This window comes from Diadema antillarum, unplaced genomic scaffold, assembly GCF_040938485.1.
Source record: "Diadema antillarum isolate AM-2024a unplaced genomic scaffold, OU_Dant_1.0 scf00000156, whole genome shotgun sequence".
Classification (NCBI taxonomy): domain Eukaryota; kingdom Metazoa; phylum Echinodermata; class Echinoidea; order Diadematoida; family Diadematidae; genus Diadema; species Diadema antillarum.
The window spans coordinates 880440-906953 of record NW_027271045.1 but is presented as its reverse complement, the minus strand read 5'-3'; the positions used below and the strand labels follow the sequence as shown (position 1 = coordinate 906953).

The 26514-nt window shown below is 38.7% G+C and overlaps 2 protein-coding genes across 2 annotated transcripts in view; one reads left to right on the top strand and one right to left on the bottom strand.

Moving 5' to 3' along the window:
* The window catches only part of LOC139722042 (NEDD8 ultimate buster 1-like), a 68189-nt gene that overhangs the window by 18756 nt on the left and 22919 nt on the right, over window positions 1-26514 (top strand). The window lies entirely within an intron of this gene.
* LOC139722038 (E3 SUMO-protein ligase ZBED1-like) lies at window positions 9343-20433 on the bottom strand. Its single transcript, XM_071633359.1, has 3 exons — window positions 19625-20433; window positions 11837-12037; window positions 9343-10573 (listed from the first exon to the last, which is right to left on the bottom strand). The coding sequence occupies exons 1-3, from the start codon at window positions 20363-20365 to the stop codon at window positions 9380-9382; spliced, it is 2136 nt and encodes a 711-aa protein (XP_071489460.1). The 5' UTR covers window positions 20366-20433; the 3' UTR covers window positions 9343-9379.

The following is a 26514-nucleotide window of genomic DNA, read 5'->3' as shown; positions in this document are numbered from 1 at the left end:
GCTGCCAAAGCACCACTGTTACGTGCACTTTGATGGCAGAATCTCCAATACATATACCCGTGGGCCTAATACTGATGTTAATGGACAGTAAAGCTTGCACAATTTGACATTGCGTAAGTTGCCAAATTGCATAAGTCAACTGAATTCATTCTTATGAAATCCTGTATGTTTGTCTACATTTTTGCAAGTCGACTATTTCCATGTCTACACGAGTTCTTCCTCCAAACTGGGGAAGTTCTGTCTAAGTTGACGGGTATTTTTGTCTTTATAACAAGACACGACAAGAACACTCAATCATTAGTAGTGTGGTTCAGTTCTCTATGGTATTTATATCCATGATTCAACATGTTGCATGCAGGCACCACTTGAAGTAGGTGTGTGTGATTGCGTCTTATGTAAACTAACTTATGTGTGTGTGTGTGTGTTCGTGTGTCTCATGCGACTTGATGTGGGCTGCGTGGTCAGCTCTTTCTCACTGTACCGCATTCAAATTGGAATGTGGGGGGAATTGAAAAACGTCTTCACAAGCAGGAGTGATGATTATAATTCATAGCATTGTTGCAAGTGTTGACCAGGGGGGCATTTCATTAGGTGTTTTGTCAAGAAATTTTTTTTCTGACAAACTGTTCTAGGCTACTGAAATCCTTGCATCTGATCAGCCGACAGGTTTGTCGCACAAAACGCTTCATGAAATGCCCCCCAGAGACAGTTTCTATCTGCCTGCTTAACAGAAGTGAGACATACAGTGTAGGCATCACTTTGCCGTTGTCAAAGTCATCAACAGGTTATTTGGTCTACTCTCTATGTATGACTTTGAGCTATGACCACCAAACAAGCATCACAGGTACATAACCTAAAATCAGCGTTCAAATTTGAATATGGATATTAAAATCCAACAAGAACAAAAGGTCAAGGAACTTTCCCTGGTAAGGGCTCTAGGGTCTACTCAGTTTTGTGGTGTACTCTTATTAACTTTTCACAGATGTGAGCTATGACGCATTTGTAGCACAAAACGCTTCATGAAATGCCTACATCAAAATTCATCTTAAAAAGATAAATAAAAAGCAAAACATGAAAAAACATTGGAATACATAGAGAAGGTAAAAAAAAAGAAAATACAATACTTCAGAAATTCATTTTGATGGCACTTTTTTTTTTACAATTGCAACTGATTTACAGCAAAAAGTTTGATTTCATGCATACAGTCGTGTACATTGTTCAAAATTAGCATAATAAATTACCACATATACTTTTTTCCATTGTAAATCAACTCCTCAGTTTTGCAGATTACATCACGGGCAATGTATGTGTAATCATGCAGTCGACAGCAAAGATCTGGAGGGGGCCTGGGAGGTCCCCCCCCCCCACACACACACACACACACTATCATTAGCCTGGCCTAGTTAGGGTTAAGGACAAGTTCATCTTAATATATAATTGTACATGTGGATCGAGTGAATGCAGCAATATTAGCCGAATTAATCAGTGAAAGTTTGTGGAAAATCCGACAATCAGTCTAAAAGTTGAAATGAATTTCTAAGTTTCAGCGCAGTCACTGCTAGATGGGAAGACTAAGGTACAGTATATGATGTCACATCATGCATACAGCAATATATACAATGTAAGGAAAATTAAGTATGCATTTCCTTGACTTGTTACTGACATATGTTATGGGTAGTAATTTTCCCTCTGTGTTCTGAAAGAGGCAAGTCAGGTGCTCTTTTATTATGTGAGAAAAGTAAAAATACATTGTATGTTGAATTATTTTTATCTTTTCTTTAGATTATTCTATGCCTGTGACATCACAAGCTGTTAACAGTAGTAGTCTTCTCATCCAGTGATGGCAGCATTAACACTTGAAATATTCATGACTTTTGAACAGATTGTCAAATTTTCCTCAAACTTTCACTGATGTGTGTACTAATATAGCTGCATTCTCGCAATCCCTATGTACATGTAATTAGGCTGATCTTGTCCTTTAAACCTGTGCATAACTTGGTTTATAAAATGGTTCAAAGAACAATTTTTCATTTACCTTTTGGGTTAAGGGTAAATACCTGTCAGCTACATGTTGAACTTGCTCTGAAGCCAAGATGTTTGAGGCAATGATTCCAAACACACTGAACACAAATTTAAAAGTTGTTAACAATAAATACGTGATTGAGTGCACGCTGTTAAAAGCATACATTTGTGATGTCAGTGAGCACAGTACGGGAAACACAACTGAATGAACAAAGTCAAGCATTTGAGCGATGACATCTCTGAGCAGTCGTTAGTAGTCGATAGGCAATATGAAAGACTAGTCACATGACTGCTCTCAGTCAATCATTTGATTAGGATCCATGTCACCATTTTACTATGTAAAGTTGTATAATAGTAAATGAAAACTCATATGCACCAGTCAGTTACTCTTCCTGTGACATTTTAATTACAAAATCATCAATGGTACACACATGTTCACAAGCATAAAATAGCATAACTAAACTAAAGCAGTTTGATTTTGTGTCATGTAGTCTCCACAGATGTCAGCCAGAGTACTGAAGACTGCTAGTAACAGGCTGGCTGAAAATTACAATCAAGTAATTTAAACCTGTTATGAATTAAAGATTGTAGTAGAACTATAACAAACATGTTCAGCAATACTGTGCAGGGTGGTCCACAGCTTGACATTTAATAGCGAGTTGCAGAGAAGATTATACAAAAGTATTTGATATTGTGTTTGAATTGAGAGTACAAGAGTGAAATTTCCCTTGACAGAGATACTCTCTCGTGCTATCTTAACCTTACCACACGGGATAACTTTAGTAACTCAAGTGCAACACACACGTTTAATAGATTGGGCTGCCTCCACACCTCAGGCAATCACTATCTGTCATACATGCTGATAATTACTCTTCACCTACATGTACCTGTACATTTCAAGTTTAGTGATCTTGACTTAAGACCTTAAACCCTCTCTCCCTAAATAATATAAATTTTTGGTTACTTCTACCCATTACACCAAATGAAAGTACATGTATCATTAAAGTTACACATATAGAGCAATGTACAGCACAAATTTCCTGAGCTCAGGTAAGAAATAACCAGGCAGGATTCTGTAAAGGGAAGGGGATGCGATGACAAGATACCCAAGGTACAATTGTACTTGCATTTGGAAACATCATAGAACAATGTACAAAATGGCAGAAGCAAATACAGTATCTATCACTTTGTCAACTTTGAAATGGCCTTCTATAACATACACTGAGAAGGCCTCTGGAACATTTCAAGGATGCATGAAATCCCAGAGCTTTTATAAGTAGTGGACTTCATTAATACCTTCTATGCCAACTTCAAATGCTGGCAGGGAACAGAACCGAGTATTCCGGCATTACAAACTAGAAATGTCGCTATGGCGACTGATGCCTCCGCCATAATGCATGATTCTCCCAATAGGCGTATAGTACAATCTCTTCACAATGTGTGATCCATGACAGTTTCACATAACTGGCAAAATATTGATATGACAGGTTTGTCAGAAATGACTTGAATGTTCACTTTCCTTGAACTGGGTTTGCTATAATTGTCGAAGAGTGCAGGTACACATGTTTGGGGAATTGAGAATTTTTACTTGAATTCTGACCGACCCTTTTATAAGTTTGTGCATTGAGTAATTTCCAAGGTATGAAGAAAGAGTGTAATTACAGTACAAAATAGATTTTTTTTTTTTTTTTTTTTTTTTGGGGGGGGGGGCATTGAAACCTGGCCTTTGAACCTTAACATTTGACCTTTGACATTCTGGCTGGAAATTTCCAGGAGAATCTCCATTAGGTAATGCATGTATATATTAAGTTTGAAAACTAATAATGCAAGCATTTGATATACTAGTGTATGAGGGAAATAGTAAAATATTGAGGAGTTGACCTTGACCTTTGACCCCATGACTATATGTGACCTATGACCCCTAAATTCCCTAGATAATCTCTGCCAGTCAGTACAACCGTACATGCGTATGTACCAAGTTCCATGAAGATACATTGAACCATTTGTGAGAAAAGTGATATTACAACATTTTCACCTAACCTTTGACCTTATGACATGAAACTCTCTGGAGAATCTACGCAGTAATACATGTCTACACCAAGTTTCAAGAAAACACCTTAGGCAAATGCATAGATATTGGGAAATAGCAACATTTTTAGCATTTGACCTTGACCTTTTGACCTTTGACCTCTTGCCAATGTCACTAAAATCTACTCAGCTAATTGTCCCATCATACATCATCCTTGGACCAAGTTTGGTGAAAGCTGCTTCATCCAGTATTGAGTTATCACGTAAACATATAAATTTCAGGATTCGACCTTGATCTTTGACCTTTGACCTCAGTCTGATTTCACTAAAATACTAATCAAGTAATTGTCTCATCATACATCATCGTCCGACAAAGTTTGGTGAAATTTGCTCGATCCAGTCTTGAGTTATTGCGTAAATGGATACGATTTCATTTGACCTTGACCTTTGATCTTTGGCGGATTTCACCCAAAATCGAATCAACTAATTGCCCCATCATACTTTATACTTGGACCAAGTTTGGTAGAATTCAAGTCTATATTACTCAAGTTATCGCGTAAACGAAAGCGGACGGACGTACGGACAACCCCGAAAACATAATGCCTCCGGCACCACTTCATGGCGGAGGCATAATAAAAATCAGTCAGACAAGGTTGTGTGCTGTTAGTATTGCTATCGACTGGGTAATGTGCCTTACAATGGCACATACAACTAGAGGTATGCTGGACCTTTTTTTTTTTTTTTTCCATGAACGAACCTTGATTTTTCTGTTGATCTGGATCTGGTTGCACACGTTTCGCTGACACAGGCAAGAAAAAACATCATGTCTCTGCTACTTTGCACAGCAAGTTGGCCTTACAATAAACAAGAGGAAATCTGAAGTGATCATGCTAACCACTTCAGATCCATAACCTACACATGAGTATGGAGAAGCTCACACCTTTGGACATACCTGACTAAAGATATGGCTTGTTATGATATTTTTGATTAAAGTTAAATTGACTTTTCTCATCAACCCTACACTTCTGTCTTGTCATATTTATGCAAATAACTGCTAGCTGAAGTAATGACTGAAAGTGACATGTTTTGCAATTAGCACAGTGACCATTTATCTCAGTCATTTCATTGGAATAATAACATTGTTGATTCAGTTGTATCCTTCCTCCATAATATTACCACTGGAAATTCAAGGATAAAGTTACAGCAGATTTTTTTTTTTTCTAGTTAAAGTTAAATGACCAGTGACCTTAAAGGATCTTCCCAAAAATCTCATCAGCACATCTAAACCTTATCATGCCACAGAGCTGGGCTAAGTACAGTGCACTCCCGTTACAACGAACACGGTTATAACGAAATTTCGTTATAACGAAGTAATTCTCCTGGTCCCAAAATTATCACCATTAAAGTCTATGGTACAAAATTCGCTTATAACGAACACGGTTATAGCGAAATTTCCGTTATAACGAAGTCTTTTCCGAGAGCCACAGACAAAGAAAAACAAAAGAAATGTGCTCCGTTATAACGAAATGCGAATTACTTTCGAAAATATGTATATAGCGGAACAAGCATTTATAGTGTCTCTGCATGGGTGAACGCTTCACACCACTGTGTATTCGCTCCATGTGTCACGCACAGCTTCTGAGGGGAACTTGCGTTTATTATTGTAATACAGTTATCCCATCACATTTCACATAGCTTTCCAGTGTATGATGAGTCTTCAGCAAACAGGACGTGGTTTCCTTGTTTTCGTTATATACATATTGTATTTGTTCGGTTATAACGAAATTTCGTTATAACGAAAGAAAACTGCCGGTCCCGAGCATTTCCTTATAACGGGAGTGCACTGTAGCAAAAAGGGGGGAAAAAAATCGAAGGAATTTTTTAGCAAGATCTTACAGCTGGCCAGCCAACACACAGAGACAACCCAACATCCTTCAAGGCAGAGACATACAATTCTCTTGGCATGAATGTCAACAACATACAATGTATTTGACACACTGCAAAGTTTGTTCTTTTTTAAGTATTTTGTCAAATTTTGGCAAAGGAGCTGTAGACTGCCACACAAATTTATATTGCTTCTTCTGGATGACCTACTGAAACAATCTCTTCTGGACAACCCTGCCAGAAATGTTATACAGTACTTCTCATAGCCATTAACTTTAGGCTTAACAGAGTATATATTATTCTTTCTCTTCAAAATGGTTTATCAACTGTAAGACAACACAGCAAATTAACTGTTTCTTTGTTGAATTATTATGTACAGTGTGTAAGTATGATTTGATGCAATTTTATGTTACAAACAATGCTTTGAAAAATTTATAAAAATCTTGAGTGAACACTTTCATTACACCAAGGCAGAATGGCCCATGAAAAATATCTTACAGTGAACAGTGATAGCAACCAGTAACTTGAAGTATGCCCCAAAGACATTCTTAATGTCTGCAACGTAAACCATCATTGTTTACCAAAACTATGTAATACACTGTATGTGTTATCTATCATGAGGAGGACATGAGGACGAGATCCTTCTTGTGGCAACAAATTCTGTGCCACAAGAAAGATGCCCTCCTCATCCTTCCGTTTGTCTCCATCGTCCAGGAAAAGATTACTTCTATATCTCCGATGGCTGTCAAACTGGGCTTCCTCGTTGAGGAGTTATCTAACATTTGGTTCTTCAACAAAGTTTGCTGTACAACTCACACGTCATCCTGCAGACTGACTGTGGGGACCAGTTGTCAGACTTGACATCCTAAGATATTCAAGCTAAATACATGTAGTGTACATCACTTAATAGGTACAAATGAAATGTGCAAACAAAACATGATTGAGAGCTACTGTACATGTATGAAGTCCCCCAAATGAGCAGGGTAATAGTAATGTATGCCATAATCTACAGCATGGAGTGCCTGTCATGCCAAGGAGCTATACAATGTAATATATTTTGTTAAATTTTGATGTAATTCTGTGCTTTGAAAAGAACGAGTTGTATTTTGTGGTGGACAGAAGATCCATCTGCAGAGACTCCAACCCAAAGCACCTTCTGATCTGGAGATTCTCCCGCCTGAAACTCCTAGCAAACGGGAGACTCCAACTTGATGTGTGCGAAGCGCGAAGTTCCTAGGGTTCTAGATGCTTTCTGGTGCTACCTAAGGCTTATTTTTTAAACATACGATAGAAATAAGTAAGAAATCCTTTCCAACGGGAGACAAAGAGCCAGGGCGGGAGAAATTAAATCTCAAGCGGAAGAACGGGAGATTTTGCAAAAATGGGTTTTCGGCGGGAGATCTCCCGTCGAAAACGGGAGAGTTGGAGTCTCTGCATCTGTTCTCTAATGCTACATTTACACCATGTTCCCAGCGGCCATGGCAGCCCTGTTTGCCTGAAATGTACTATGCTGTGGGTACTGTAGGAAAGATATTATCCCCCCCCCCCACCTTTGTAATCTAGTCTTATTCAATCCAGTTGTTGCTCAAAAGAGCATTTCAGTTCTGAGTTCACATTCTCACAGCATCTGGTTAGGCTAGACTGCACATATTGCTCATTGTGGCCAACTACAGAATGCCTCAAATTTTTGTGATGTCCAATTATGAGCTGTCACACTTTGCTGCATTCACCCCGTTTTATTGTGGGGGTGCTGTGGCATAGTGGATAAGACTTCCGACTCCCGAACGGAGGACCGTGAGTTCTAATCCCGCCCAGTGCTTACATCCTTGGACAAGATATTTTTACCCACAATGTCCCTCTCGACCCAGGAGTATAAATGGGTACCTGGCGACGCTAGGGTAATAATAATAGCAGGGCCCTCTGGTAGAGCAGTGGCAACACTGAAGAGGCTACCCTGGGTAAATAAGACCTTATTATTATTATATTATTATTATTTATTACGGCCTCTTAGGTTTCTCATCAGCACTTTGACTGCTTTGGCAAATTTTCTGACAGTTTAAAAGTCTGACATGGCCTACAGGGTAATAACGGCCTGTCAAGTTTACCCATCCCGTCCCATCGCATTGTTTCATGTCCATCCTATACTGTCCACAAGTGGCCTGAAACAGAACTGCCGTTGTCTGCGGGAAGATGTAGCATCAGCACTTTCATTCTTTTGATGATTATGCAATTCATGCACCAATGATGACAAACATCCAAAAAGTCTAGTAGAGTTTACTAATGAAATCAGACATTTTATGTTACATTGTACTTATCCTATGTAAAAACCAGGTCTTAGCATCAAAATTACAATATCACAAATTATCAAAACTATATTGAACATTTGAAAATTTGAATGTACCGTGCACTCCCATTGTAACGAACATGGTAAAAATAACAATATTCCAGTTACAATGAAGTAAAAACTCAGGCCGCAACATTGTGCACTCTCTGTTTTTTATTATTTGTTTGGCTATAACGAAATTTGATATAACAAAAGAAAGCTGTTGGTCAAGAGAACTTTGTCATAACGAGAGTCCACCTCTGTATTGTATTGGCATAAAAGATATGTAATGATAAAGTGGACTGAAGTTTTGGATAGAACAGAGAAATTCAGCCAACTCAATCAGCCTGTAGTAGCAAAGGACCTAATTTTGCTTGGCAACTGACCAATGATTATCATTCATGTCGTCTTTCTACTTTAAGAGCCTTGTACAGACAAACCTTATTAAAATGATACTCTGTCCACAAGATTTTTTTCTTCTTATGTAACAAAGTTTTGTTTTAACATGTGTCCACAGGTTGCTACATAAACACACACATGTCGGGTTACATACACTGCTGGTGCAGGTGACTCCAACCCATTAGCAAGTTTGTTAATCAATTTCTGCCATTAACAGATTATAAATCCATATATCTAATGTTGTATTAGCCCTTAGATTTTTAGGCCCTCTTTTGTTCTCCTTTGCTCTAATCTGAATTTAAAGAATTAAGAAGAAATTGAATTCACAGTAAACTGCATCCTTTCATTTAAAACAAAAAAAAAACAAAAAAACAACTTTTCAGGAAATTGAAATGTTGGTAAGTTTTCAACAGCTGTCTGGGATGATTATTTTCAGTGTAATCTTTGCCCATCTGTTAGACATCACAGTAATTGATAATGGACTTTCAGAGTTACATTGAAGTTGTAATGGATGATGTTTATTTAGAGCTGAGAACTAGTCTTTAAGCATATGTTTCAGAGTCAAGAAAGTACTTAATTTGTACAAAAATCTGAAAACCCTGCTCTTGCTGCTCATGAGTGATGATTCACCACAAAATATTGCAGCAACAGTGTGTGAGCTACATCTGAACACAGATATCCTGACAACTTAAACCGTTTTGACAATCGGAAAAAACATTGCCTTTACAAAAAAAGTTCCAAGTTTGTGTGGAGGAAGAGTTGAGCATCCACATGAGCAGCTTCTAGGCGTCTGCGATTCTCCAAACTGGCCACTTTCTCTGAAGTCTTATTGATTGGCGAGGCTGCAGCTGGCACACACAGGATTGCCCTAGCAAGCCTTGCAAGACCAGGAAATCGTTTCTCATTAAGCCGCCACCAGTTAAGGGGATCTGTTTCGCGAGAAACTGGACGCTCGAGCCGAAAGAGATCAATTTCATCTTCTGGCTTGACCATCTTCTTGTTGAATTCATCCTCTCCAAGGAGCTTGAAGAATGGAGATTCCTCCTGGGCATTAGAATCATTACCCTTCTGCTCTTCTGTGGGCATTCCAACAAGCCGTTTCTTGAGTTCGTCAATGACTGGGGTGCGGTCCTCATCTGAGAGGAAACGAAGGTGGTGAAAGCGTGGATCAATGACAGATGCTTGCATCGTAAGGGAGCTGGGAAGAATCTCATCTAGTTCGCAGCGAATGTTAAGTTCCCTTTTCAGAGCATCACGGAAGGCCTTGGCTTCTTCAGATATCTCCTTGCCATCGCTGGACTGAATGTGCTGGAGAACACCCTGCATCACTGGCAACCAACATGATCCAGATTTGTTCCTCGAGTCACTCATGACAGCAACAGCTGCTTTGATACTTTGCAAAGCTTCTACCAACTCGGGCAGTAACTGCCACTGGCCATCAGTTAGATTATGTTCATTTTTTTCATCAAGAACCTCCATGATTGCCTTGTGCATCTCTGAAATCTTGACAAACATGTCACATACTGAGAGCCAGCCATTGGTGCAATTGTACATGCTCAGTGTTGCTGACTGCTTGAATCTCTTCAGCACCTTGCAAAGGTTGTCATTCAGATCCTTGTTGATTGTCAAGTGGATGATCAGACGTCCTGTTGCCTGAATAAGTTCTGCAACAGGTTGGATACTCAGAGCATTTTGTACAGATATTTCGAGCATTTCCCCTGCACAGGGTCTGCACTCCCAATTTAGAAAGGAGCAGATAGACTTCAGAATCTTCAGCCTTTCTGAGATGTCAGGAATGGACTGCTTGCCATCGGTACCAAACACTATACCAGCAACACTGTCAATGGGAATGTTGCACTCTTGGCACAGATTTTGGATCTGTTGGGCTACATCCTGATCAGTGGCATTCTCAAATACCTGAATGAAGGAAAATAAAAGTGAAAGGGTTAACTTTAAGACTTGCACCACTTCTCTAGTTTACATCAACCCTACATGTATTGAAGTACTATACATGACTTAATACAATACATGATGGTATATTTGGGGTCATTTCTTGCATATATGTGAATAAACCTTGCCATCTTTCTTCTGCAGTTACCCGTTTTGATTTTTATTTGCAGCAAAAAAAGCTGCTGAAAACTGCTTATCCAATAGTGGCGAGCCAATGGAGTAAAATGGAGTCAAAAGGGTCCTGAGCTTTTGATTCGTCAGAGGCAAAATGGCGAACAGGCAGTGAAAGCAATCACATAATCAATAAGGACTTCACACAACAAGAACAGTCAGGGACAGGCTAGGGACACAGAACAAAGAAAACAAAAGGAGAGGGTAGGAGGTCATGGGCAAGGAGCCCAACAGGTAAAAGGAGGGGGAATTAGAGCAGGAGGGTGGACAGACAAAAGGCAGAGGAGGGTCAGTAATGATCCTAAGGACCAAGGGGGCAACCATTGAAGGAAAAGGATGAATAGGGAGGCAACATCAAACAAGATAAGGAAAAACAGAGAGATAAAGAAAGAAAAAAGAGTGAAATAGCAACAGTAAGGGGGGGGGGGGGGACTGAGCAAACGGCAAGCCCTAAAAAGGTGTACCAAGAGGAGGCAACAAAATGAAAGTGAGAGTCAACCAACAAATGCAAGTAATCAAACATAAATACATCAAAATCTGCACAATAATGTTAATAATAATGAAGGCAATAATGATAATGATATTTTATTTCACATTGTACTTTATGAGAAAGTAGGCTTTATACATGTAGATCACATGGAATTTTCAACACATTCAGAACTGTCAAATATTAAAGTACATGTATATTAAAATGGAAGGTTGTAGTCGACTGAATTGTTTAAATTGATTATGACCGAGTATCCTCTTAAATTTCTCACATACTAAATTTGTGTATACACAGCTGTACAAGTTAAATGTTTGTTTTTAAATGTGTTGTTTGGTCCATTGCTATTTGGCTTGAGTTCTGTGTTTCCTAAAACCCTACATTACATGTTGTGTTCAAACAAAGCTATGTTGTGACATGTGTCATCTTAACAACGAAACTCTACTTCCCAGATTGACAATTGAAAATTCAAATTCATTGGATCATCACATTAGTTCCATCACATGACTGATTTTTCTATTAAGTGGTAACAGATTAGATTTCATGATATTCTCTTTTATTCCCTGTATACTCACTTGGATTGTTCCCACAGTCCACATCTTGCTCTTCCATTCACTTGTGATGATGTGTGCTGTTAGAGTGATGTAGTTCTTGCTTTGATAATCAGACCATAGAGTGCAAGTTAAACCAATTCTCTGCTCATCAGTTGAAATCTGTTCACCAAGTTTTTGTCGCCCTTCTTTCAGCTTCTCAGACAGACGATCCTCAAGTTCTTCCTATTGTTTACAATGAAAACAAGAGACCAGTCAGTCAAGCACTTGCCTGAATATCACAAGTTCACTTTCCATGCATTCTGGCAGACTTATCATTATCATTAAGAACATACATGATGTAGCAAACTTGATGGTCCTCCAGGAGGGCATCATGTCTATTTCTACAATTTTCAAGTGACTGGGCATCACAAAACCAACAAAATGGTTGCACTCCCTACGATAGTTTTACGTGAGGAATCAAAATAGTAAAGCAAGATATTTTGGTGGCATTAAATTTTTCGCAAAGTGGAGCCAATAGTCTTTTTTGTAGCCTGAAATTTTCACGAATTGCCACTATCACAAATATTGGGTATCATGAAATTCACAAAAATAATATGACCGCAAACATTTCTGGTAAGTGAAGTGGGTCAACATACTTGGTCAATCTTCACGTTTCTATATTTTCTGACAGAGTAATTCTTCTATACATTTATATCTGAAGTTTAGGATCATAAAATGAATGGAAATTATGTTTTTTTGCACTTTTCCAGAACATCTTTTCATTTTTAAAATAGTGTGATTAGTGATGTCTTAGAGGCCCCCTTTCATTTCTTAAAAACCCTTTACACACTCCTCATTTTTGAAAGGATGGTGCTACTGCATTTAGAGTTGATATCGGTCATTAATAAAATGTGCTTTCAATGAGTGGAGGAAGTTTTGGTTTAATAATCTAATAATCCCTTCATTGTGATTGCTACAGAGTCTTACATCCTGTTTTTTGTCCCATTCATTGCACATAGCACAGCACAGTGAGGTTTTAAAAGCACTCGAATACCCCAAACTTCAATGCCTCTTTTCTCAGCAAACACATTTCCAGAATGTGCATTTTCTTTCCTTTGCATAGATAGGCAATGAAAGTCCAATTATAGATCATCATACAGTCTGCTCAGGGCTTTCAGAATCTACTCTTAACTAAAACTCCATGTTTGGCAACTTTTTGGTAGTTTTTTGTGATGTAGTGCAAAATATTCTATCACACTGGCAATAATGTTTGCTAAATTTGAAGAAAATTTGACAGTACCATATGTTTTCATAAAGATCAAAATGTGAAAACTGGCACCAAATTTGGTACTGACCCTAAGGAGGTAACCCTCGATCTGGCAGAAACAAACTGGAATGTGCATGTACTCATACGAATGTACTTACTGTACATTTCACTTACTACAATACCTGTAAGAGCATTTCTGGTTTATATCTTTGTGTGCCACCACATTATTCTGAGACCACAATGCATGACAGCTTTTGGAAACATTTTGTTTTCAAAGCTACAATGTATGTGACTTAAAAAAGAAACTTGTACCTGGTGTAATAGAAATGCAGTACGGCAAAGTTTTATAGAAAACTGAAAGTTTTGTTGTGATGTAAATTTTATGACACAGTTACAGCTGTGGCGCTTTCAATGTACTGTGGAACATTGTGATTTAGTTGGCAAAAATTTGGCATAAACAATCACCCCTTTCGTACGCCTCTAATTCATGATTGTACTGTAGTGTACACTCATGCCTGCCCGCAGAATTTGAAACTGAAGTTAGCTATCTAATAGAAGTTAAATATCAATACACAAATGATTATGACATGTTGAATGAAGATGGTTAAGAAATGCAATTCCAAGCACATTGACACACCCAGACACAGACAGACAAAGGTAGTCACACGCACACACACACACCACACACACACACATCTGAACTCTGGATTGAAGTGTAAAACTTTATATTGATTTTTAGTTACTCTATTAAAAGCCAGGAACATTTGTGGCATGAAACTTTCATGAACTGGAGCCAATGGCCTGTACCTGGCATGACATTTTTGAAAATTCGTAATTACCAACTGGCACTTTTATTGCATGCCATGGTACAATGTGGTGTATAGCTGGGATAGACAAAATCTTCTGCATGCACTTTACATTAAAATGTACTTTCAGGAATCTTGCAAAATTCATGAAAGTTTCATGCATGGAGAAATTTGTGGCTTTATGGAACTGGTTACATTATATGAAAGATACAATGTAGGCATGTCGCCAACTATTAGATACAGAGGTTGGAGCTAACTTCAGTTTCAAATTGTGCAGGTAGCGTACACTGTGATCACAAATGAGAGGTTTGAGAAGAGGGAGTTGTACAAATGTGCACATTGAGCGAAGACATGAAAGTCAACATTGATGAATACTTTCCACTTGGGTTGAAATTTCCACTATTGATTGGAAATAAGCTAAAATGTACTTACTAGCAGACCAGTCTAGTGTACAAACAATGTGTATCTTGCGTTATTCACCAGAATTTGATCACTTCCAACTTTACTTGCTTGGAATGTCATTAGATCTACTCCCCCCCCCCCCCCCCCCCCCATCAATCTTGCCATACCATTCCATGGCCTTTTAGCTACCTGTGGCTATTCTGAGGGTACTACTTAGTTAAAATACCACCCTAAGGACCTCTAGCTCATTTGTTCCGAAAGTATATGACATCACCTAAAGGGCTTTTTACACTTGCAAATTTTTGCTTAGTCCCGTACCAACAGTGGGGCTAAGGGGGGGCCTTAGCCCCATCGTTGGTACCGGACTTTCCTTTAGCCCACTTTCTGTTTACACTTGTTTTTGCCAAAGTGGGCTAGCCCCACCGATAATCCCGTACTATCTGGCCCTGCAAAAAAGCAGGGTTAGCATCGCAATTGCGGTGCTAACCCCGCAATTGCGGTGCCAAGCAAGCGAGTGTAAACAGAACGATAAAATAATCCGGGGCTAAGCGACGGGGAGACGAAGTCCGACCCCCCACTGACCAATCAGAAACGAGGTAATCAAGTGCTGCCTGTGTGTGCGTGTACTTGTACAGTGCACAGCGTAATCATGAATATTCATGTGGTTTGGAAAGTACGGGATTAAGAAATACGAGTGTCAAAAGGTCAGTTTTCTCCTTATCCCAGGACAAGAGCTTAGTACAGGATTTATTGGCGAGTGTAAAAAGCTGAAAAAATTGGTACGGGACTAACGATAGTCCTGGGTCAGAGAAAGTATGGGGCTAAGAAACACAAGTGTAAAAAGGGCTTAAGTTTTGCCTCAAATATGGCGTAAAAACTGCAGTTTTGAATCCCATGGCCACCCTGCTGATTTTGAATCCCCATAGTGAAAAAACGCTGTTACTATAGTGCGTCCAATGCATTGTTATTTGCGCAGCTCTAAAAGGGTACCTTGAGATCGCCACCCTGCCCTCAGTTTATACATGTACTATAGACAGGTAATATCTGTGAATTTCAGTCATGTGTCATGTTCGCAAAAGAGGATGTGTAATGGAACCATGTCTAGTTTAGTTTTTTGTTAGTTTGTTTACGAGTTTGTCTTTTGTCTTGTTTTTATTATTTTCAGAGTGTATGGTGTAACTTTTCAGGGGCGGATGCAGGGAGGACCGCAACCGGCGCACGCCCCCCCCCCCCCTTTATTTTTTGTTGAAACAAAAGAAATAAAAAGAAAAAAATGAGAGGAGGGGTGCGTGCGCCCCCCCTTTAATTTTGTAAACCCCCCCCCCCCCCCTCTTTACGGAATTCCTGGATCCGCCCCTGCTTTTCATTCTACACTATACACCAACACTAGTAACAACCACATACACAGGGTGCCGCTGTTAAATCTTTTAGAACTCTACCATCTCTAGACACTAGTGTACTTTCGCACCTGTTTGTCAAATGATCTCCAAACATGCGCGAACTCACTCTAGTCTAAATACCCAACAGCCTCGAATATTTGCATCTGAGTAAGATTCAAGTCCAGTAAAAAAGGAATTTTTCACCATTTGACACTTCATACACTTGTTGGAATATGTCGATCGCAACTACAATGTAGTTTGCTCTGCGATTTAACTGCATTACGAGCAGACAGCGCGGAACGGGTTACAAAACATGGTCATAGCTGCAAGCACTGCACTTGACCTGAATGTAGCTATCTCACAGCGATCAGAGCAAGTTATTCTATGGTATCTTTAAAAAGATAATACTTTTTCTGCCTTTCTCTCAGCTTGTACCGAGTCATGGGAGCGATTGAGTGAGGATTGAGATTGTTCGTGTTTTGTGTGTGTGTATGCACGTGTGTGTACGTGTATGTGTGTGCATGAAAGAAGATTGTGAAAAATGTGGTTATACGACAAGGCTGAAAGAATATGTGACCGTGCACCTAAAAACGAACATAAAGTCGCACACACTGATTTTGCGTGAGGACTGAAAATAAGTGAAATGGGTCAACCTAGCCGAACTTGACTTTTTCATATTTTCTGAAAGAGCGGGTCTTCTTTTACATTATGCTAAAATTTGGTTTCATAAAACGGGCAGGAAAGTGTGTTTGTTTAGCAGTTTATCTCGAACATTTTTGGTAGAATAGTGTGATTAGGTGTGTCTTTAGAATCCCTTTTTCATTTCTGAAAAACCTTGTCCACACTCTTCACTTTCAACTCTAATAACTTTTGAAAGAATAGTGCTACTGCTTTGAAAGTTGGCATTAATTACGGACAGAATGTGTTAATGAGGCATGCTTAATTTCATTTTAATCTGATAATCCCTTCATTGTTGTTACTCTGGTGGTTTACTTCCTGTTTTTTGTCCCATTCATCGCACAGCCAGCACGGTTTGGTAAAGATTAAGCGCTTGAATAGGCACTGTACTTCAGAGCCTCTTTTCTCAGTTCACACTTTTCCTGAGTTTGTGCTTTCTTTCCAATATTCAGATAGGTTAGAAGAGTCCATTTGATTTGAGTTATACATCATTTTAAAGCTTAAAGTCTGCTCTTTCAGAATATGGTCTTAACTAAAAATTCATGTCTGGCGACTTTTTGTTTGTTTTGAGGTGCACGGTCACATATAGAGGGTCTAGGCCTAAAGCCTTTAGGCTAGGAAAAGGAAATGAAAGAAAAGATATTAACAAAACCTGGAAAAATGAAACAAAAGGTTTAGAAAATAGTTTACTAACAGATAATGAAAGGAAAGAAAAAAGAGAAACTTGCATTATATTATTACAGGAAAGCAAGGGAGAGATGGATACATGTATGTTTGAAAAGAAAAGAAGAAAGCAAAGAGAAAAAATGAAGATTGAAAACTGAAAAACATAGGGTCTACTTAGAAGAAGAGATGAATCAAAACTGGATTATTAAAGGCAAAGATTAGGAAGGAATTATACAGGTTGAAAAGGAAATGAAGAAAATGATTCATTAGAACTGCACATAAGAAAAAGGTATTGGAAAGAATAGAATTTAGAAAGGAAAAACCCTTTGTAGTTGGAGGGAAAATAACCCATGAAGGAAACACAGAACAATTAGGCAGAAAGTACAGTTACATAGGAAATTGAGAAAGTTAGACAAGAGCAGAAGACTCCAACTCTCCCGCTTTCGACGGGAGATCTCCCGCCGAAAGCCCATTTTTGCAAAATCTCCTGTTCTCCCGCTTGAGATTCAATTTCTCCCGCTTGAAATGATTTCGTACTTAGGGTCATCGTATGTTGAAAAATAAGCCTTAGATAACATGAAATAGCATCTAGAACCGTAGAGCTGGACCCCGCCACAAGAAATTTCGCGCTTCGCACACATCAAGTTCGAGTCTCCCGTTTGCTAGGGGTTTCAGGTGGGAGAATCTCCAGATCAGAAGGTGCTTGGGGTTGGAGTCTCTGCAAGAGGAAAACCACAATGAAATAATTGATAAAAAGGAAAGCAAAATTTATAGCCTACTATAGGCCTACAGATTCTTCCTGAAAATGAAAGAAAAGATAGAACAGAAAGACTCAGGGAAAGATATAAGTGGCAACACGTACTCGCGCACACGTTCAACCACTTTGAAGCTAACGTTACAACTGCTAACGCAAGACTTGGCCGAGGAAAAGAGGAAAAACAAACTTTAAAGGACAAGTCCACCTTCATATACTTGTACATGTGGAGTGAGTGAATGCAGTATTTGTAGAGCACATCAGTGAAAGTTTGGGGAAAATTGGACAATCCGTTCAAAAGTTATGAATTTTTAAGCTAGCATGCACAGTCACTGCTGGATGAGAAGACTACTAGAGTGTATGATGTCACATGCGTATAACGCACTGAACTCTATATTGGAAGTGACGTTACGCGCAGTGCTCGAAGCCACCGCAAGTGCTTTAGTTGGCGCTGCCATTTTAGGACTCCACCTTTAGGCCCCGCCCACTTTACTCTACGCTATTGTGGTGCACAAAGACGCTTTGGCACGTTCCTCAGTGGAAAGTCACTTTGGTGTAAATCATGGGGCGCCAAGTATCGCATGGGCTATTTCATTACGAAATGGCTCTTTAGTCGACAAAATGAACATGTCCTAACAAAACAACTGGTTTTTTGACAAAAGTGAACATTTCTTCAACGAAATGACTGAATTCAAAATTACTCATTTTGTAACAAAATAGCCATGTGATTCTTGGCACCTTTTTGGTGCCCCATAGCAAAGTCCCAAAATGGCCACCACCGGCCAGCACTTCCGGTGGCTTCAAGCTTTTACCCACAGTGCAACACGAGCGTAGTTGCTTTTCGGTGTGTAGTGCGCGCCAAGTGCGCACAGCGCCCCTTCCACTATAGAGTTCAGTGGTACAACGATATAAGAGAAATATAAAGAGAATTTCACAAAATTTTACTTTTTGAAAAAGGTGCACATTTCCTCGACTTGTCACTGACGTATGTTAAGGGTAATATTACATTATTATTCCCCTTGCCTTCTAAAAGAGGGAATTGAAGCGGTCTTTTATTATGCGAGAAAAGGGAAAATATCTTGAATTTTCCTCATACTTTCTTAATATCATTGTACACATGTGACATCACAAGCTGTGGTAGTCTTCTCATCCAGCAGTGACTAAGCAGAAACTTAAAAAAATCATAACTTTTAAACTGATTGTCCGATTTTCCTCAAACTATTGCTGATGTGTTCTATAAATATTGTTGCATTCACTCAATCCACATGTCTCTGAACTGAAGGTGAACTTGTCCTTCAACCGTTAGCTTTTCAATTTCAATGACACCATGTAGAAAAAACCGCTGTGTCGTCGCTGCATTCAGACTAGCCCCGGAGACCGCGCCGCCAGGCGCGGTCCTGGCGGCTTCCCCGCAGTTTCGCTTATGTTAGTTCAAGTATTCTGTGCGCTTGTGCAAGTGATTGTGAATTCTGTGAACATCGGTGAGCTGCTTATAAGACATCATTTTGTGCATCACAAGCAATGAAATGCATCAAACAGTCGCCGATGATAGTCATTTAGGTTTCATCGACCCATGTAAGTATTCCTAGTAGTTTCTGTTGAAAAATTAAGGAAATATAGCGCCGCAAAGGCACCCGTTTGTTCAACATGAAGATCTTTTATGGGAGCACGGCGCAGCCGCCACACAGTGTGGCGGCTGTCGCAGTTACATTCAGACCAGATGATCACGATCAAGATTTTCCGACACTTGTAAATACGGCCTACTAAAAGTGTTCAAACTTAACATCTATTCGACTTCGGAGACTCAGATGCAAGTATTTTAGGTAACTATAACTATCAACAAGGTTACGGGTGGTGGTAATTCTATATTGGTTTTACCCTGGAAGGGAAGTCATATCCTGGCTCCAGACCATGAACTAATCCACGCAATCCTGTTCCCTCTGTCACGGACAATGGTAATAAATCCTCCACGACCATTCTAAAAATCAGGTTGGTGATGGCTCGAGAGCGTGGAGCAGAGCACCAGTGCCTCTTCGCTGTTTTATCATTGCCTTTGTCCTTGGAAATGGTTGCCAGCTTATTTGTCTGAGCTTTCTTCTTCGCTTCATTCTGATTCGGTTCTTTTCCAACCTTCTCTTTCTTGATACCAATGAGTCGCGCGCTCCCCTTCGACGTGTTGCCGTTGCTGTGCTGTTCACTCCGCCGTTGACCAGCAGCAGCAGGCTCGTCACCGACGCAACTCCTCGATCGGAGAGTGGTTTGTTGGCTCTGCCATCCGCTTTCGTCTGAGGTATCAACGCCCAATGCGTCATCGAGACCAACAGGATGTGAATCCTCAACATCGCGATCACAACCCTCGTACTTTCGTTTGGCACGATCCGGTATTTTAGCGGGGCGATACACATCCGAGTGTCGATTCATTAAATGATTCCTCAAGTTAGATGTACCGCTTCGTGACGAGGAGGTTAGACGAAATCCGCACAATTTGCAAGTGACATACCGAGACTCCTCGTTGTGTTCCATGAACTGCCAAACATCCGATCGCCGACTATTATTTCTCTGCAGTATAATACTCTCCATAGTTTGATTGTCTATCGCATCTATCATTTTATCGCTCATTTTAATGAAAATTGTGCGCAGACAAAGCCCGTGGAAATAGTAATTTTAGCCTTAAAACAATGCGGATAATTCGGCACACACAGCGCGGTTTCGCTGGGTCTCCTCATTCGGTGCGTGCGTACGAATTACGGACACGCGCCTGCTGGTACAATCATGGTCCGGATGCGGATAGTTCGCGGCGGATGGCCACGACACTGACATACGGAGAAACCGCGCGCTGAACGTTCAGTAATCCATACGTATCACGTAAATGCATCCGGGGTTGAGTTAGAGTGCGCTTGCGTACAACTTGCTTAGCCTCGCTTACCAGGCATCGGGAATATTTTTGATAATCGAATTGAGAAAAAGACGCGCTTGGCAAGATGCGCCTCCTTTTTTTTGCTTTATTATATCCACCTCGTAGGTTCGAATGCTGCTGTTACATCTTATTCACCACATCAGTAGGTCGTTTTTGCTTGCAAACAATACATTGTTACGGCCTTCTTTTTGTCTTGGTACCATTTGGTAATACGCTATAATCAAGGGGATATAACTTATGTCCAAGGTAGTGAGCACTCGATTAATCGATCGTGCCTCTGACGAAATTCTTATTGTATTTATCGATCATTGGAATCCTCGTCAGTCATTGGTGTAAAGTTTTCATCGGCGTGGAAACAACGCGCGGGTGTTATGTTCACTGCAGAGAACGGCCGGCAGTGCTGTACTGTGCAATTGTGTGTGTGTGTGTGTGTGTGTGTGTGTGTGTGTGTGTGTGTGTGTGTGTGTGTGTGTGTTGTGTGTGCGCGTTTGGCCTTTGTTGTTGTTGTTGTTGTTGTAAGGAAATGTGGGACGGGGTTCTTAGAAAGTTTGTTGAAAGGGTCGCACCCCCATTTTCCTCTTCCAAGCCTCACCATGCATTCATCATTCGGAAAGTTTTTTTTTTTTTTTTTTTTTTTTTTTTTTTTTTTTTGGGGGGGGGGGGTGATTTTTTTTAACCACCAACATGTGAAGGTCGAAGTAATATAGTGTTGCAGCTGAAGAATGTATGACAGGCTTTTTAACAGTTTTGTCCTCATCACACTCCATCAAACATCTCACAAAAATTGAAATTGTATTTTACAAAGCTGTATCCGGCAGGAAAGGATTCTCACATTATTCAAATATATCATGGACACCTATTTTCCTTCATGTAGGGATTCTCTAGAGTTATATTGTCTCACAAACCCTGCAACATTACATAAAAACAAGTATACCAAAGAGCAACAATAATTTGCAGTTTTAGATTCTTGTGGCTGGCTCGTCAATCTTGATTATGAAAGAGCCTTACTTTGAGTTTAATGATAAACCGTCTTTTACTAATTTCCTAACAAACTTCCATTCCTGTATGTTTGTTTATACATGTATCAAATTGGGACTAGATGTCTGTTTAAACAGAGTAGCTTGATGCATTCAAGTACAACTAACCTCATGAAATTTATGCCAAAGTGGACAGAGAATATTATAACTGAAGAAATGCCATTATACAATATCAAGGCATCTAAATGTAGCTTCACTGCATAACTACGAGAAGGGGTATCGTAATTGCAAATGCATTCTTGTATTGGACATTGAAACATGATCAATCATTGAGACATTACAATAAACACACTGTCCAACTTGTTGTTTGCTGCTATAACTCCAGCCTGTTCAGGTTTAATGCTGGATTTATTGAAACATTCCATCCAAGAAGCACAATCAAACATATACACTGATGTGTATCCAAAGTGAAATGGGATGCAGTGAGTGAAGTGTAATTCAGTCCAGTGTTAATTCTGTTGTATCATATTGTGTTGTGTTGTGTCATGTCATGTCGTAACATCATTATTGTGATTTACTTTAACAAGGGACGCACTATACAAATGAATTCCTTGTATAAACAGTGGCGGATCCAGAGGGGGGTGCACGGGGTGTGCACCCCTCTTTATTTTTTGTTAAAACAAAAGAAATAAAAAGAAGAAAATTGGGGGTGTATGCATCCCCTCCCCCCTTAATTTTGTGAAGGCACCTCCCCTTTACGGAATTCCTGGATAAATGCTGTCAGTACTACATATAGCACATGGGCATTGGCATAGAAATCATGTGTATAGGCCTACTCACCTGATTACACTGACTTAGCATTAATTAACCTGTTGAAGATGAGTTACGAGTATACTCGTGCAGGTGTGTACGGGAAGTGCATGTTTTAGCAAAACCACCCCGTCCTCAAAGGGTTAATAAACATAATTGATGTATACACATCATACCAATGCATGATATTTACAATGTATCTAGCTGACAAAGTGTCTTAACTTCATCTGCCTTTCAGAAAATGGCTTACATCTGATAGCTTTCAGCTACTTACTATGCAGAACACCTTTCTACATAATATACAAAGAATACTTTTAAGATTGCATACATTCATGGCAATATACATGTATAACATTTATGTGGATGTGATTCTCCTTCATATAATTGAATTTTGACATGCAAATGCTGTAAAAAGCTTTACTACTAATACTGTGATTTAAAAAAAATTAACACACCTTTGCTCATATCCAGTCATGATGACAACAAACATTCCATCCTAATCATGATTTTGATAATCAAGATACCATTGATATTGGGATGGAAATAACAAATGTCAAATTTCTTTATCAACATACTAATTGTTTGGGAACCCCAGTCAATTGTTGCTACGCAGCTTCCACTGCTCTGTTTGTTCTGACTAGCTTCTATTGCCGATATACAGGGAAACAAGCATGATTTCCCTTTTCCATGTACAAATAAAACCATGAAGGACTTCTAGAAGAGAAACTACTATTGAAACAGTGCCGACAGTATGTGCTAAGTGCACAAGGTCCAGCAGAGCCCCCCTAGTGATCAGTCATTTTAACATGGTTGATCCTCATTCGACCTCTGTAACGACATCCATTTTCCTACAGATGTATTTAGACTATAGGTCTACGTTTCAGGTCTCCTCACCTGACGTCTCTTTATTCTGTACAAGTGTAGGCATTATTCATCAAATATGAAGTAAAATCAATTCCTGCAGATGCACTAATAGACACCTCAGGTAAGTTGTCTCCACCATGGAGGATGTGTAAGTCAAGATACCCTTGATAGAATTTGACTATAGCCTAGAGATCAACAACTGTATAATTATCATGGGGGAGAGTGATAGCTTCAGTTTTGTTTTTTGTTTGCAATACAATTTATGAAAATTTAAAATGTTCATTTCAAGAATGTGCAATTTTCATTTATGAGAATTTTAAACAATATAATGAAGGATAAATCAATTTTTTGTAATCCTATTTTTTCTTTACTATTTTCAGTTATAAGAATTTTAAACAATATATTGAGGGATGAATCAACTTTTCATAATCCTATTTTTTTTTTTCTTTTGAGGGGGTGGGTATGCTTGGCATGAAAACACAACAAAACGACTAACCCCTCTTATACTTTTTTTCATGCATAGGAATACATAGGCTCTATTCAGTTTGGGCTCCCACTTTTTTACCCTGGAAGTGGTACCACAAAAATGTGGTTACCAAGGAAGCTTTTTTTTTTTTTTTTTTTTTTTTTTTTTTGCAGCCAATTACCCTTGGAAGTTGTGCCAGAAGACTGTAGTGAAGGCTGGTTTTTTGTTTGGTTGGTTGGTTGGTTGTTTGTCTTTTTTTTTTTTTGCTTGTCAGCTGATGAAAAGCAGAAAATGGCGACAGTATTTTTTGCTTGTTAGCTGAAGAAATCCAGAAGTGGCAACAGGAAATTGTGCTGAAGGCCTTTCCCCCCCCCCCCCCCTTTTTTTTGTGTGTGTCAGAAGTTGAGGCAAGAGACCTAGATCATGTATCAAAATCTCAGTTTGTTTTGAAAATGTACAGTACTCTCCACTTAATCGGGTAGTGTCTTGCAGAGCATTTCTTACCCAATTAAGTGGAGTACCCAATTAACCGGAAAGAATGTTGATTGGTTCACATCCCAGATGCCCCAGAAACTAATTACAACCTCTCTATATTAAACTCACAGCACAATATGTCACCTACAGTCACAGCTCATATAAAGTCACACAACAGCATTAGTGTCTGCAGCATAACTCCGTAAATAATCTGCATACAGCCCTGAGTCCTCATGGAGTCACATGCATGCTTCTAAGTATGTGTCATGTACGTGTAACTAAATTCCTATGCATGGTATGCAGCCAAATGCTGCAATGAATTCTGTTGTGTCCCCATGTGTTTCATGGCTACTGTAATTGGGAATGCCCGATTAAGCGGTACCCAATTAAGCAGAGTACTATATACTGTATTCATAGTCAAATTTAATGTTTCATGATTTCACATGTCATTCCTGTCATTTCTGTACGTTCAAACTGACCTTAACAGGCATACATCAATGAAAGCTAGTTATATGAACCTTCTTGTAAGGTCGTAGATCTGTATGATTGCAATGCTTTGCTACTGCCATGCAGTACATTTTCCTTGGAAGTGAGTGTAATTTAGTAAATGCATGAAATATTACTGCATTATAAGTCATCTGTGAGACCAATGTTTATGGAGTCCAAAATGGATAACCAATATAAATATATCAATCTATATATATATATATATATATATATATATATATATATATATGTACATATATATATATATATATATATATATATATATATAATATATATATATATATATCTGTATATGTACACACATATATATATATGTACATATATATATATGTGCATATATATATATATATGTGCATATATATATATATATATATATATATATAGTTGCTCCGCATTTTGGCAGTACTAGAAATAGCAGTAATAAAGTCACAATAGAGGAATGCACTGTCATCCCTGACGAAGGGGAAGGCCCCAAAAAATTCGGAAAATAAAATCAAGGCAACTGGCATTTAATGCATTCCTCTATTGTGACTTTATTGCTGCCATATATATATATATATATATATATATATATATATATATATATGTTATTGTATGTATGTATATATATACACATTTCATTTGATCTTTGAATTGGCAGTAGTAGTAATACATGTAGTAATGTCACAATGGAAAAATGCATTAAATGCCAATTGTCTTTTATTCAAAATCAGAATTTGCTTCATCACTTTCATCCATGACAGAGAGGCCTCCGGAAATTTTGATTTTTAATAAAATGGAATTAGCATTTAACACATTTTTCTATAGTGACATAACTATTATCATATATATATATATTTATATAAAATATACATGTACACGTTTGTACACAACTTAGAGACTTGTTTGGTCACCGACTTTGCCAAAGATTATGGCGTGATCATCAAGTGCCAAGAAGGTCAGGGCCATCAATTTGAAGCAAGGATTTGACAAAGAAATGTAATGACTGTGTTCAAACAAGTCTTGCATTGGTACACTGCATTTTTTTTTCAAATGCCAATGTTTGTCAGACTGTAACATAAGTTTGTTTTTTTTCTAATTTGATCTTGCCCTTGCCTTCTAGTATGTATCAACATATCATAAAAGCATAAATTAATTACATGTATTACTGCCCTCACATTTTGTTTTTTTGCTGATAATTTTGAATACCATAACATACAAAACATAACAAAAGAGAGAGAAAGAGAAAGATTGATACTCACAAAAAACATGAATGTTCTTTTCACTGATACATGATGCAAGAACAAATCTGTGCAATGAAAAAAGAGAACTATTCCTTCACATCTGGCTCCTAAAAAACATTAGTTAAAATATTATATGAAAACCTTGTACAGTGTATGCACTGTAGTACAACCATTACTTCACAAAACATACCATCATCAAACTGTTTCTTACAGACAGATACTTAGTACAAGTGTAAAAGCACATGATACTTAGAAGAGCCATCACTGTCAGCATGTACATTACACTTCACATACAGGGTTATGGCGATCTTGCTGCCTTTTGTAATAGTCACATGTGTAGTTCATGACAACTTTCAAATGGCATTAATGTTTTTTTAGCTGCTTGTATATTTAAGAAGCATCAATGGTTAAAACAGAAACACAAAACATATGGTACAAACATGTTTGCGGATAAACACATGCACTATGACATGTTCCACGCCTCAGGAACAGAATATTAACTACAGTGAAAAAATTTTACAGTATGTGCT